General features: G+C 47.6%; 1 protein-coding gene across 6 annotated transcripts in view; it reads right to left on the reverse strand.

Annotated features, from left to right (window-relative positions):
- YLPM1 (YLP motif containing 1) overlaps nucleotides 1-14,659 on the reverse strand; it is a 1,127,325-nt gene that overhangs the window by 121,555 nt on the left and 991,111 nt on the right. For all 6 annotated transcript variants that reach the window (XR_011283753.1, XR_011283754.1, XR_011283752.1 and 3 more), the window contains one exon: nucleotides 2,123-2,250. Coding sequence is in view for 3 of the 6 variants with exons in the window: in XM_069637605.1 (XP_069493706.1) it covers nucleotides 2,123-2,250 (128 nt within the window). In the remaining 3 variants the exon portion in view is untranslated. The remainder of the gene's footprint in view (nucleotides 1-2,122; nucleotides 2,251-14,659) is intronic.

Raw genomic sequence — 14,659 nt, forward strand, 5'->3', positions numbered from 1 at the left:
ACTGACTCTGGAAGTTTCTCTGACTTATTCTGACTAGACTTGGTGGTCTGAGAAGGGGTCTTTGTGATAGCAGAAGACTTGGACTTGTCTGTCTGTTTATGAGTGGAGTGTTTTAAAGGTGTGGAAGTAGGCAGAGGCTGCTTCCTTTGCTGTTTTTCCCCCTCCCCGTGAGTGGAAGAGTGTTTTCCCTGTTTCGCCCCTTCGGAGCCTTTCAACGCCTGGCGTCGAGATTCGGAGGTAGTGTCCCTATCCTTCGAGTGTGGCGGAAGGGGCTCCGGGGCCGCCGTAACGCGGTCTGCGGGCGGCGACTCCTGGAGTGCGGTCTGGGGATGGAAGTCGGCTTCGTTCACCGACGATCGAACTTGCGTTACCTTGGGGAGCGAGGCACTCTTGGCAACAGTGGATGATTGCCTGGAGTCACGCGGCGATCTTGATCGAGAACGCTGATACGGACCGTTCTCTATGTGCCTCTTTCCGAGAGCTCGACGTGCGCATCGAGTCCCGGTTGGACTTCATGTGTTTTGTGGAAGTGCTGTGGGAAGCGCTTGTGTCGCCGGGGGTCTTCCCCATAGCTGCCCTGCCGGATGACCTTCCGAGGTCGGGGACTTGCGCTCGGCTGTCTTTCGATGCCATAATGCCCTCGCCGTCCGAAAGCACGGCGTCGCTGCCATCGCTGAAGGCGCCCTCCACTGCCATGGCCTCTTGACGCCTGGCGTGGTGGGCCCAACGCTTGATCGAACGGTCCTTAAGTGTTTTGGGTTTAAACCTACTACACGCTCTGCAGTTCGCCTCGGGGTGGTCCCTCGGCAAGCAGAGATTGCACGTGGCGTGCCTGTCGACCCAAGGGTACTTGCGGTTGCACTTGGGGCAGAATTGGAAAGGGGTACCCTCCATACCCACCTTGTGGCAGCGGGTTTGTAAGTGTAGGAATATATAAGAATGTACCTATATACCAAAAGAGTGTAGAGTATGTCCATCCCCCACTCTCCCTACTTGCAGGGCCGAGGCCAACGGCCTTCCAAGGCACGTGCTGAGGCCAGAGGCCTTCCGAGGCCCAAATCCGTCATGCAGCTGTTGACGGTCGAATTCTTCTCCGGGCCGGCGTCGAGTGCGAAGTTCGGTGACTCGACGTTGGGGTGGAGAAATGGGTAAATTTAACAATATTTTAGCAAAAGTATGGCTAAGGCCAGGGAACTCCGCGAAGTGCTTCCGTCCAGTATGGCGGAAAAAACACAATCTGAGGGTCCTAGACGCGTGAGGGATCATGGGTAAAGTGGACGTCACACTAGGGATAGTATTACTGGCACGCCCTGTGTCGACGCCCTTTTTCGAGTTTCGAAAAACAAACTGTAATACTCCGCAGCTTCCGCTAGATGTCAGCCTATGCACAGCATGTGATCTAAGCAGATTCCACAAGCCTCAGAAATATATATACACACTGGCCCAATGTCCTATCCGGCAGGAGAGGCATATAGGCATCGGATGGAGCAGACGCAGTGCTGCATGATAGATGATATAGATGAGGAATCCTTGGGAGGAATGAGTCCATTAGAAGGGTAGACAATGCACCACATCGTATTACACAGAAATGACCATATTTAAGAAGCAGAGTATGACCCCCCCCTTTACAATGGGGAAGCAGTTTCACTAGTTGAATGAAGAGTAAAGGACATCAAGAGTACTATAGAAAGTTTACACTAGCAGTTTACCTTGCATGCAAAACTAGCCTCCTGCATCATAGCACGCTACTCAGAACACAATACCTACCCTATTCAATGAAATTTATAACACACTGCTCAATTGTTTCCACTTTGTACTCTACCAGGTATCACTGAGTGAGAAACAAATATATCAACTTGTTACTTATACTAATTTATCTTAAATGACCACAGTTACACATACATATATACATATATATACATTATTTTTACTGTCCACACCAGCATGAGCCCTTTTAACCATGCCTATTAGAACTGCACCCAAACTTCTGAGTTCTTCCTTTAGACACTAGCCAATCTCCTTTAGACTTTGCATACTCAGAAACTGACAATTCTAATAGGATGTGTACAACAACAAAGAAACTGAACTCTCTTATTGCAAAGAGCCATAAATAGTAGTTTACCCTTTTCTTCCCCGGCTCAGAAGCACGTGATTCATAATCATCTGGGAGCTGGAGAAAGTCTTCCATCATACTAGACATAGCATCTCGGTTGCGCTTCTTACTACCCAATCTCAGGCCGTCCAGTTTGTCTGGGAAGACATAAAGAAAACAGCAAAGTTTAAAAACACAATAATGATCTTCTTTAAAGAAAAATAGCAGACAAATAGAAAATTAGCCCAAAAGTGAACACACTTGGGAGTATTTTTTTTCCAGCCCACAATGTGGCAGCGTTGATGTTTCCGGACTATCTTCATGCACAGCACAATGAAAGGAGCTCAGAAACTATCTTTTGTCTACCACAATGGCTTAATTAATGCACACCGACAGAAATGTTTTGAGAAGGTTTGTCTCACTTCCTAAGTCAACCTTGCTGAAGAAAGTCTTAAGGAGATCTCAAAATATCCTTTTCTGGAATGTGTTGACACCTCTGCCATAACTGACAATAAGGCAAAGGAAAATTTGGCCAGAGCCAAATAAGAGGCTCGATTAAAAAATTGCAACGAAAGCTAAAAAAAAAGAAAGCATCATTCAGAAAGAAGTTGCATACACTGATTTGCATTCTCAGCGACTGATGCAAATAGATTCACTGTACTTCTAGGAATCCGCTACTTTAACAATCTGTAATGTGTCATCCACTACTGGACCGAAATCGTGAACGCGGCCTTTACATACAACCGTTGGCCACACAATTTGCCCTCACCAATGATACACTTGAAAAGCCACAGGAGACTGAACAATATGAGCACTGCTCGACAGCAACTGCATGGAACTACAGCCCACAATTTCTAAATAACATGTTTCAAAACATTTTTCTCAATTCATTGCATTAAAGTATGCTAAGCATAGTCAGGGAAGATTAGCTTGTCACTGGTAAACAATGTACTGAAAAGTCAGACATGCAAATCTTGTTCTGTGGACAGTAATGCAAGCCTTACATCCAAATTCATGTACAGTGATGTTAGGCAAGATTGTATGCAGTGCCCTGTGGGAGACTGCACCAGCCTTGTCTTCTTGGCAATAGATAAGCCAACCTTTGGTATAAGCATGTACTACACAAGTTGGTAGAATGACTGAGCAGCCAGGCTTATATCAAGAGAGGTCAATGCGAGCTGTAGGGTTATTACACAGAGGTTCACAGAGACAAGTATCAAAATAAACACTTACACTCAAGGTTTCTTGATTAAACAATTATTTATTAATTTAACAGTCAGTTGAATAAGTCTTCTTTAGAAGGCAGAAAATCTATGCAACACAAAATATACTTTAAAATGCACACTCAGTTTCTTTAAATCAGTATTTTCCGATTTGGAATGGCACACAGACACTTCCTACACCCTGAGGTGACTTAAATAACTAGGACACTGTGGAAATTAATACATCACTGGTACATTTAGAGCAATACAGAGTTTGGTGTCAAAGAAAACTGTTAAGGGAGTAAAAACAATGGTTAACAAATATTCCTAAGCAGTTAAGTACTTTTGAACCCCCAATGCAAAGTAAATTAACCCTTTCCGACCTAGACAAGTTATCGAATGTGTGACTTCTGTTGAGGGATAGTTAAAGCACAAAATCAGAGGATAGAAGAGTCTTTCAAGGAGCCGGGACAGCCAATGTCAAATGAGCAAAGTCTAGGGGAGCTGAAGCACTTCTTGTAGTTATTTTAAAAGTCTTGCACAATGTTTTAGAAGTGTTTGTAGAAAATGAAATCACTGTAGGGCCACAAGCTTGGAGGCTTGTGAGGGGCAAAGCTGCAAGCAACTCTGCAAAAGAAACTAAGAGTAGTCTCAACTGAGAGCTAGCAAGAGATTCAATATTGCAGCTTACAAAGCTCTCCCTTGGTGCTTCCTAATAAGTATTTGTATTTTGTAATTTGCCTTTTACAGGCATAGGTTATAACTATAGGGGGTCATGGTTGTCGAGCACAAGTTCTTCCCAAAGTGTGTTGCTGCCACACACGCCAATAGTCCGCATTCAAATTCATGGGAAGGAGACTCAAATGCGCCAACCTGAATAATTAGTAACTCTTGAAATGCTTGTTGGTAAATCAATAGATGAAATTATACATTAAAGCTGGTTCAGGTTAAAAAAAAAGATCCAATTTAATTATTTGCAAAAGTAATGGTTCTGAACATGACAGGGTGTTACATTACACCTTGTTGAATAATGTTATTTTCTACAGTTTCCAAAAACCATTTAGTTGAGTAGTCTACTCAAATTAACAAATCCTTCTGGTGTTGCTTCACACCTAATAAATTAATCACAGTTGCCAAATATTGTTTAGTTAAATATTCCGCTCGGATAAGCAATTCTCTCAAAAACGTGTTTCCCCATCGCATGTTGCAAGGGTTCATTAGGGGAGAAAAGAAAGTTCTAGAAAGGAAGAAAAAGATGTGAATAGAAATGGGTGTAAAGGTCTAAACCTGTAGAAGAAATGTTTTTAGAATTTTGTACAATAAGGCTTTTGACTCACTCTCATTCGTTTTGCAAAAAGAAGCTTTTCTTGCTGATTCCAATTTGTTAGTTTAGTTGAAGGTCCAATTATTGCAATGAAGGTCCTGTGTTAGGCTTTATATAAAGTTGGTTTATGATGAGGTTCTCCCAGTGAGAGGAAGGAGAAAGTAAAAGTGTATATATTTTACTGAATGCAAATAGCATTATCCGAATAGTAATTGTAACTTAGGGTTGGAGCAAAATAGTTTTTAATCGCTGGGAAAGGAAATTTAACTTAAATAAGGTTAACGTTTTATCTTTAAAGTACTGGTAAATGGTTTGCAATGATAAGCACAAAATTGTGGTTCTCCTGGTGGATGCACGACTCTCAGATTCAAACAGAGGTCGTTTTATAGTCCTGCTAAGGCGCGATTGGCATGACTTCATGCGCGCTGCAATGCGGCGGAACACAATGACGTCACCGCGTCTAACCTGTATTTCGTTGCCATATTGGATTAGATAGAAAAAAAGTTTTTTTGGAAGAGGTGTGTGGCCGCAAATTTTGTTTTGGCCAGGATGTTAAATTTTGTTCTATTTTAAGGAAGTGCACTTTCATTTGAAGCCTAAATTATGAGCTTAAATAATGATAATTTTATGGAGAACATAATTAAAGATGATTTTGTCAAAATCTGTTTTTTCAGAAAGTTTTCCAAAATATTTTTTTTTACTTGTTATAGGTTAGGAAATTCAATTATGAAGAGGTTCAAAAATTAATGGAGATGACAGTTGTTAGATTAAGAAAAGAATACGTAGAAAAAGAGGATCTACAGGCTCATTGTGAGGCATACCTTTTGTAACATACTCAGTTGACATTTTATAACTAATTAAACTATTCTGTATCTCAGTTTTATCCTGATACACAAGTGTCCATTATACAAATCCATTACGATTCCCATTTGCGTAGAAGGATTTCTTTGTTTCCTCCTCTCAGGGGTTGCAAGATATTTTCCAAGCCAAATACTTTTAGAACTTTGATGTTGAATGTTTAATGATTTGTTAAAACATGAACTGCTATGGGAGATCTTAGGTCTTGATTACGTATGTCTTAGATGTTCAAAGATTCGGACAGTTTTCTAATGGTACTTCAATGTACATTTTTTTGCAGATGCATACAATTCCATAAATTACATTTTTTGAATTGCAATTTATAAGTTGTTTAATCAATGTGATTCTTCCATTTGCTAATTGTATTTCTTTTTTGCCATGTTCTAAAAAAGGGCAAAGTTTACAGTGTCCTCATTTATGGGTAGCCATAACTGGTTTCGGAAAAAACATCTTTTGAGAGCTTTCATTGGAGATCGGACTGAGAAAGCTTGGACGCATTACGTTTTTGATTGTAGGAGCTCTTCTGAAACAGATATTAGGTGTGGTATCCAAATGTTTTTGTAGACTTGAGCCCGTAAGGAGTATGTTGCAATGTTTAGTTAAGATTTGCTTCAGTTTTTTTGTTTCTATACTAAATGTGGTGATTAATTTAGTGGTGGTGTCAGTAGTCCAACATTTAGGTTTGTCCGTTAGGTGAAAGTCTCTAGAAATGTTTTCTGCTTTGCAAATAACTTGTTGAACTATTTCGTGTTTATAGCCTCTTTGTTTTAATTTACTTTGGGTTTTCTGAAGATTGATAAGTTGAAGGCGTGCTACAGTTTCTCTTGATCCTAAGAATCTCCCCATAGGTAATATTGTTGATCGTATGTCTAGGATGTGATGTGGCATAGAGGAGACTGTTTCCTGCAGATAGTTTTGTGAAAGGTTTGGTTTGTATTTGTGAGTTTTCCACAAATAACTCCAAGTCCAGAAATTCAGTGCTTGTCGAACTTGCTTGCTTAGTGAATGATAAGTTGTAATCATTTGTGTTGAGATAAGTGACATGTGTCAAGTTGTAAGTCTCCTTCCCAAATGATGAGTATGTCGTCAATAAAGCGACCCCAAAATTTGATAGTTTTGAAAAAGTCGATGTTTCCAGGCATGCTTTAATTCAAAGAAACCCATGAATAAGTTGACGTATGCGGGAGCGAATTTGGACCCCATAGTAGTGCCTTGTAATTGTCTGTATAGGATGTTGTCAAAGCTGAAGATGTTATTTTTAAGACCGAAGTCCAACATTTCAAGATCATGTCATTTTGTTGAGAATAGGGGACCGATCTTGTTTTCAGAAAGAACTTTGAACTGGTTAATCCTTCTTCGTGTTGGATACTGGTGTAAAGGTGAACTACATCTAGTGTGACAAAAAGATAGTTGGGTTCCCAGGGATATTTGGCAACTGCGAGCTAGCAAGGCTAAAGAAGAGGTAGGTACCCCTTAGTTTTACAGTAGCTTAAGTCTGAAGAAATTGGTTCCAGCTGGCTTCTGTTCCTGGGCCTCAGTCATGGGGACAAGAGGGAGGACGTCTGGGGACTCCGGCACTACGAATTGTAGGTCGGCAGCAGCAACGGGCAAGCTTCAGATCAGCTGCACTTCGCAGTTTCAGCATCTCACAAAAAAATTCACCACCACGGTTCTCGGATACCTTATAGACTTGACTTTCGTCGCATCTGGGGTCCAGCACTCTGTTGAGGTGCTTCAGGCTTGCTGAGTCCTGCTCCATGGGAGTCCGGAGGATCTTCCTGGAGCTCGGGGCTGGCTTAAAGATGATACACCCAATTCTGATGCCCCTCTCCCTGGCAATCGGTTCCTGTAGCAGCAATGGAAGTACAGCCAGCTCCGAGAGGATTTCCAGGTGAGTTATTCATGGGTTCGATTGGTCCCATCACCCCAACGGGAGAAGTTATCCTTTGCAGGGCTCCTCTCTAGTCGAGGCGAATTCAGAGATTCAGCAGGGTTTCACCGGGCATCGTTCTTCGCAGCCTAGCTGTGAATCACACAGCAAGGTGGCTGTCCACCGAGGACAGCTAGCCAATCACCATTGAGTGCATTCCAGTAACCAAGGGGATTAAGCTCATGGAGTTTCGGGGACCTCCCTCGCTTCCTACCCTGCCAGACCCGCTGGAGCCAAAGGCGGGCTTCACCAGTGAATCCCACCAAAGACAAAATGAACAAAAGGACCAAACCTGGTTTGGCGCGTAGAGTAAATCTCAAGAAGGATCCTTACAACAAGAAATGTCGAAAAAAATAAGAGCCGCGGGGCCATTTTGACAAAATGGCACCCATGGGTGATTTACTGCAGCTGCAATGGCAGCCGGCGGCAGAAACGCACAATGGTAGGAAAAAGTAAACCATGGACACCAGCCATTCATTGTAGAAAGTTGAACATAAAAAATGTTACATTAGAAACTAGAAAAGGGAATACTAAGTAACCCCTCCAGCACCCTATTGTCATATAGTGTGTGCTGGGTCTAGAAAGTTTAACATGGAAGTAAAGTTAATTTCACTTCACTGCTCTTGGAAACAGTAGTTTAACCAAGAGAAAGTATTTAAACCTTTGGGAAATCTGGAAGAATTCCCTGTGCCACTGTGCTGAAGGTGCTGTGTGACAATGCAAAAAGATGATGCCTATGGAATTTGTCAGACTCCAAATCCAAAAGAGAAACAGAGGTCAAATTAAACAAAAATGCATGAGAGAGTGGGAAAGGAACACGTTACTCACCTCTAACTGTTGTTCTCCAGCACGGGTCTGGCATGGATTCACATGCTCATGAATATTTCCCGTCGTCAGGCTGGGAATCCTCGGTAAAGAAAAAAAATCAGTTTTGTTTCAGAACTGTCTTTCTCCTAATAATCAATCACTGGTCTCAGGGTCATACTGCCCTCAGCCAATGACTGCCCCTCTACCTATGCCCCTCCTCAGGCAGCCATCTTCAGATTTGGTAGCACATAAAGTGGTAATAGGACCAAGAGAAGAGCAGCAGAGGGGTAGGCGGGAGGGTTGGCATGTGAATCCATGCCAGACCCAAGCTGGAGAACAACAGTTACAGTTAAATAACGTGTTTCTTCTCCAGCTTAGGGTCTGGCATGGATTCACATGCTCATTAATACAAGAATACACAGCAGTACACACATGCACAACCACGGGAGGTGCAAAGGCTCAACATTAAGCATTTCAACAACTCAATATTAAGCATCTCTAACCTCTCTGCCAGGCTCACCTTCAAGCGAACAGGTTGCGCAGCACTGACTGGCCGACTCTGGACTCTGCCCTGAAATCCCAGTCGATGCAGTAGAATCACGTGAAGGTGTGCGTCGACCTCCACGTAGCAGCCCTGCAGATCTCCAGGAGGAACGCTGTAGTTGCAGCGATTACTCTGGTTGAATGGGCTCTCGGACGGCCAGGCAACGGTTGGTTTGCCAACCGGTTACAATGGGTGATGCAGCCGAAGAGCCACCTGGAAATGGAAGCCTTCGAGAGGGCCTGCCCTTGGTTCACAGGGCCGAAGTTCACAAACAGCTGTAATGTCTTCCAAAAACCGTTTGTTCGGTCCACGTAGAACTTCAGCGCTCTAGGCACATCCAGAGAGTAAGCGCAAAGTCCTCTCAGCCGGCGACAAAGGCGACGGGAAGAAAACAGGTAACACCAAGGGCTTTTTGAGATGGAAGTCTGACGGCACATTGGGCATGAAGGAGTGGTGCGGCCTCAGCACGACCCTCGTCTCGTAGAATGTCAGGTATGGAGGCTTACAGGAGAGGGCCAGGATCTCTCCCACTCGTCGTACAGTTGATGGCCACAAGAAACGCCGTCTTCCAAGATAGGAATTTCAGAGGTGCCAAATGCAAAGGCTCAAATGGCGACCCATGAGCCTAGTCAGCACCACATTGAGCTCCCACGCCGGGGCCAAAGCCTTCACCGGCGGGAACAAGCTGAAATGTCCTTTCATGAACTCCTTCACCAGGCGGTGAGACCTTAGCGATGACTGTCCCAGAGTTCTGATATAGCGGGAGATAGCCGCCAGATAAATTTTGATGAGGCATGCGCCAGCACCACCTTGGCCAACGACCGCAAGTACGGCAGCACTTTAGGGGCCGTAATGCGTAGAGGGTTGATCTTCTGTGCACGGCATCATACAGTGAACCTCTTCCATTTATGGCGATAGCACTTAAGAGTCGAGGAAGCCCTGGCAAGTACCTCCTTGCAGTCCGCCGGGATATCGTAGCCTCCGAACTCTAGTGCTGCAGGAGCCAGGCCTGCAGGTTCAGCGACCCGGGGTCGTGGTGCAGGATCGCGCCTCCTTCCCTGGCGAGAAGATCGGCGTCCGTTGGAAGCTTGACTGGAGGGGACGCTGACATGTCCAGAAAGTGCGGGTTCCATATCTGCCTCGGCCACGCCGGTGCAACGAGGATCATCCTGCACCGGGATCAACGTCAACAGTGGGAACGCATAGAGGAACAGGCCGACCCATGGGAAGGAGAATGCATCCCCCATGCTCCCCGGGTGGGGAAACCTGCTGGCGAACCACCGGCACTTGGTGTTCGTTGCCGACGCAAACAGATCGATCTGGGATTTCCCCATCGTCTGAATAGGAGAGCCACGTGATCCTGCCGAAGCTCCCACTCGTGGCACGAGCGCAGCTCCCTGCTGAGCGAGTCAGCAACCGTGTTCTTCCCTCCTGCCAGGTGAAAAGGTACCAGGAACCAGAGACTGGGATCTTGTGCCCCCCTGCTTCCGAATGTAGAACATCGTGGTGGTGTGGTCGGTGAAGACCTGCACCACCTTGCCCTTGCAGGATGGAAGGAAGGACCCGAGGGCCCAAAACACGGCCCGGATCTCCAGGACGTTGATGTGCAGCGACTTCTCCTCCGGGAGCCAAAGGCCTCTTGCGTGGACATCTCCGGTGTGCGTGCCCCAGCCCTCCAGGTATGCATATCACATCACCGTCTCCTGATGCGCTGGGGTCTGGAAGTCCATGCCTGCCACGAGATGCGAGCAGGTGCCCCACCACCGGATCGCCCGACGGAAAGTCTTGAGGGCGATCTGGTCTTCGAAACTTTCCGCCACTTGTATCCAACGGGCGTCGAGGAACTCCTGCAGCGCCCGCATCTGCAAACTGCACAGCCGAACGAGGTAGATGCATGATGACGTGCCGAGCAGGGACTTGATGGACCTCACCCTGGCAACTTTCATGGTCAACAGCCGTTGTACCTTGCCCAGGATGGCTTTTATCCTCTCCTCCGACGGTGAAGCCAGTTGCGCCACCGTGTTGAGCCTGGCTCCCAGAAACAGGGCGTCCTGCGATGGCACCAAGCAGGACTTTGCATAGTTTATCGCAGTTCCATGAGCAGGTGGACAGTCCTCGCTATGTTTTCGACGGCAAGTTCCCTTGACTTCGCTTGGATGAGCCAATCATCCAGGTAGGGGTAGACGTGGATCCCCTGCAGGCGCAGCCACCGGTGCCAAGCACTTGGCGAAGACCCTTGGGGCCGACTTCAAACCAAAGGGAAGGGCCTTAAATCGGTAGTGCCACCCTTGGACCACAAAGCGCAGAAACTGTCGATGCCCAGAAACTGTCGATGCCCCTTATGTATGGGGATATGGAAGTAGGCATCCTCCAGGTCCATAGACGACGGGAAGTCCCCTTTTTCCAGCTGTCCCAGCACGTGCTGAAGGGTGACCATCTGGAATTTCTGGGATTATATTTATTTGTTCAGGCGGCGGAGATCTAGAATGGGCCGCCAGTCACGGTCTTCTTTCGGATGGAGAAATACTGCACGTATACTTCGGAGCCTCTTCGGGACAAGCTCCATCGTGCCCTTTTTCAGCATTGTTCGTACCCCCAGAAGTAGAGGAGGAATGTGGTTTTCTTATCTGGCCACAGGTGGAAAATGGGGACACTTCTTTTGGAACTCCAGGGTGTGTCCGTGGACCAGGGCATCCAGCACCCAACGGTCGGTGGAGCTGGATTTCTACACGCCTACCGGGGTGCTCGACAGTCGTCGTTGGAGCAATCCTAAGGCACTGGCCGTCTTGGTGTCTGCCTGGATAGCCTGCAGTGACTCATCCACTGCCTTGCCGAACAAGTTGTCCCCGTCGTAGGGCATGTCCAGTACCCTCGCCTGTACGTCCTGACAGAAGTCGGTGGCCCTGAGCAAACCATGCCTGCGAAGGCAAGCGCTGTTGCCCATCTGGCAGAAGCCGGTGTCATCTATGTCCATGGCCACCGTGATGGCAGGTTACGAAGCCACCTCGCCTTCTTGTAAGATTTCAAGGGCCTCTGCCCCCTTGTCGTCTGGGAGGAAGTCCAGAAGGGGGGCGATTTTAAACCACAGCTCCCTATCGTAGCGGGCCACAATGGCGAGAGCGTTGGCCGTCTTAATGTTCGTCACCGCCAACGCAATGACCCGACGTCCCATGGAGTCCAGCTTCTTCCCCTCACCGTCCGGCGAGGAAGTGGAAGTCGATGCTGTCGCCCCTGCAGATTTCTTCCTGGCCGCCGCGGAGACCACCTAGTCCGGGGACGGCTGTGCTATGATGCACAGAAGGGCAGAGTCGGCAACCCAGTACCCCGGGGCAGCGGATGGGTTCTTCAGGTGGGACAGCCCTTCGTCCCAGATGTCGTCCGACAGCAGGACCGAGAGCACAGTCTTCCTCTTGGCCTTTCATCGCTGTTAAAGGAATCCCTTCTCCTTCTGTTCTTCAGGGTGCAGCTGAAAAAACCCTGAGGCCCTAGCAATCATGGCATGGAACGAGCCAATTTTGTCGGGCGGAGAAGCCCGGAGCGGAGACGACGGGAGATCAGTTCCGTCGCCCGTCCCCGTCTTGTCCCTCGGTGGAGGGGATGTAGGTGAAGGATGGCAGGGCGGGGGTGGATGGACTCTCCTCCGCTTGGGTGGAGGGCTTCCCAACGGTCCAGGCGCTGCTGGATCGCCCGCAGGCGGCAAGGGCATCCTTGTCCTTATTTCTGAGCACAGGGTGTGCAGCGTTAGTAAGATTGTCCTCCGACCTGTCCATCGGTTGCAACGGGAGCTTCGGCAGCGGTGTGGTGTCCTCCGGTTCCTCAACCACCTGCCAACTCCTCGTTGGTTCCCTCGCCGCTTTCCACTTCCGCCTCGTCGGGGTCCTGCCTGTAGGACTTGACCTCGACGAACCTCTTATCAAGAACTGCCTTGATGCCCGAAAGCTCGTCTTCGGAGGAGATATCTGAGCCCGGGAGGACTATCGTTCCCCCCCCCTCTTCTCGGCCAAGGGCTTCACAGGGGTCTTATCGATGGGCAGGAAAGACATTTCCCTCTGGGCAGGCAGGGAAACTCTTGGCTTCGGGTCGTCTCCACTGGGGCCGAATCCGTGGTCTTCACCAGGGACACTACCACACCCTCAATAGAAGCCTTAGCTTGGCGAATCTGGGCCTTCACGACCGTAGGCGCGTCTGAGGTCTTCACCATGGGGGGAGGGTCAACGCCTCGCTCCCCCTTGGCTTTCTCTGCCGGCGCCGACCAGGACTTCTCACAAAGCTTATCCAGGTTGTCCAATTTCCTCTTCGTCGAGCCAGAGCGTTGGCTCATGGTTGACGGTGTCGGCGATGCTGCGCCCAGCCTGGCTGCTGTGGAGCCCGTACCAAGAGCGCTCCCAGTGCCCGCGGACTTGCAGTGCTTTGCCTTATGTTGGGGCCCCCGTCGCTTGAGCGCCCTCAAAGGTCTTAGAAGACCGCTCAGACTTTCTCTTGGGTGAAGTACATTGCCGGGGCTCACCTGCCGCCAGGCTCCTCGTCTCCAGCCAGTCAGCGAGCCGCTTGTGACGGTCCTTCATGGTGCAGGAGGACATGTCCCTGCAGAACGCACAGGACTCCTGCACGTGCGATTTGTCCTTGTGTAGGCAGTAAAGGCACCGGGAGTGCCCATCCTCCTTGAAGACGTTCTGTAGTCCACATCCTGGGCAGATCCTAAACAGAGGCGTCGAGTCTCCTTTGTCTTCGGCCATGTCCACGCGGGGTAGGCCTCAAAGATCTTCTGGAATCCGCCAAGAAGTGGAATTTGACGTAATTGAGGGGCGTACAAGCTTCCGAAAACAGGTCCCCGTTATTCGGATGAATAATAGGTGGAGCTTGAGGCTCAATTGACTGAAAAAAGAGAGAAGAAACTCAATACGCAGTAGAAGCTCGAGAGCTATAGCACGAGGACTCCCAACACTTGAACATGTGGTAAAAAACTGAAGATGGCTGCTTGAGGAGGGGCTTAGGTAGAGGGCATGCATTGGCTAGGGGCAGTATGTCCCAGAGACCAGTGATTGGTTATTAGGATAAAGACAGTTCAGAAACGAAACTGATTTTTTTCTTTACCGAGGATTCCCAGCCTGACGACGGGGAATATTCATGAGCATGCAAATCCATGCCAGACCCCATGCTGGAGAAAGGGTCTAACTCTCTCCAGGTTAGAAATGAAAAGTACTAAAGTCCAGCACAAAAAGCTAGGGGGCTGTAAGGTAGAATGGAATTAGCCCATTACTGAGAATTCTCCCTAACAAGTGAAAAGGGAAACCTTTCTGAAAAATCGACCCTCTTTGCCATCACTAAAGGATAGACCTGTGCAAAAGGCAACCATGGTATACTTTAATCAACCATTTCAATGAAACACTGCATCTAGGTGAAGCTTTCCATTAGGTAAACAGGGAATGGATCTGGAGTCTGGACTTTAAAGGAGACCTATTTGGATCTTCTCAAGAAGCTCATTGCCAGACAGACTTGTCCACTTGAATGCAGGCACCATGTACTGGGAGGTGTTTCCTACTCAGAATGATCGTCCAGCACATCTGCATGCAAGCTCTGGGAGGGCAAGCTTTTAGCTTGTCCTAGCTTCAGACTATGTGTGGCTCTACCTCAGGCACTCCAGATATGCTTGAGGTCCTGACAAGGAATCTATATTTTAAGGCATTCCACTACAATTTAAAAGTATGTAGACAAGATGTGCGCTTCTAGTTTCACACCTTTAGAAATTGTCTAACCATCCTGCCGTTCTCTCCACTTACAGAGTGCAGGGATACCTGGACTCAACATCTCTCATGACATTAAGGGATTTGCCGTTTACAACATGTATCCCAAACCCCAAGGACCACGTTATCTTAACATATACCAGACCCTAGCCTAACTT

The sequence above is a fragment of the Ambystoma mexicanum genome, chromosome 14 (assembly GCF_040938575.1).
Source record: "Ambystoma mexicanum isolate Mex_15411 chromosome 14, UKY_AmexF1_1, whole genome shotgun sequence".
Taxonomy (NCBI): Eukaryota; Metazoa; Chordata; class Amphibia; order Caudata; family Ambystomatidae; genus Ambystoma; species Ambystoma mexicanum.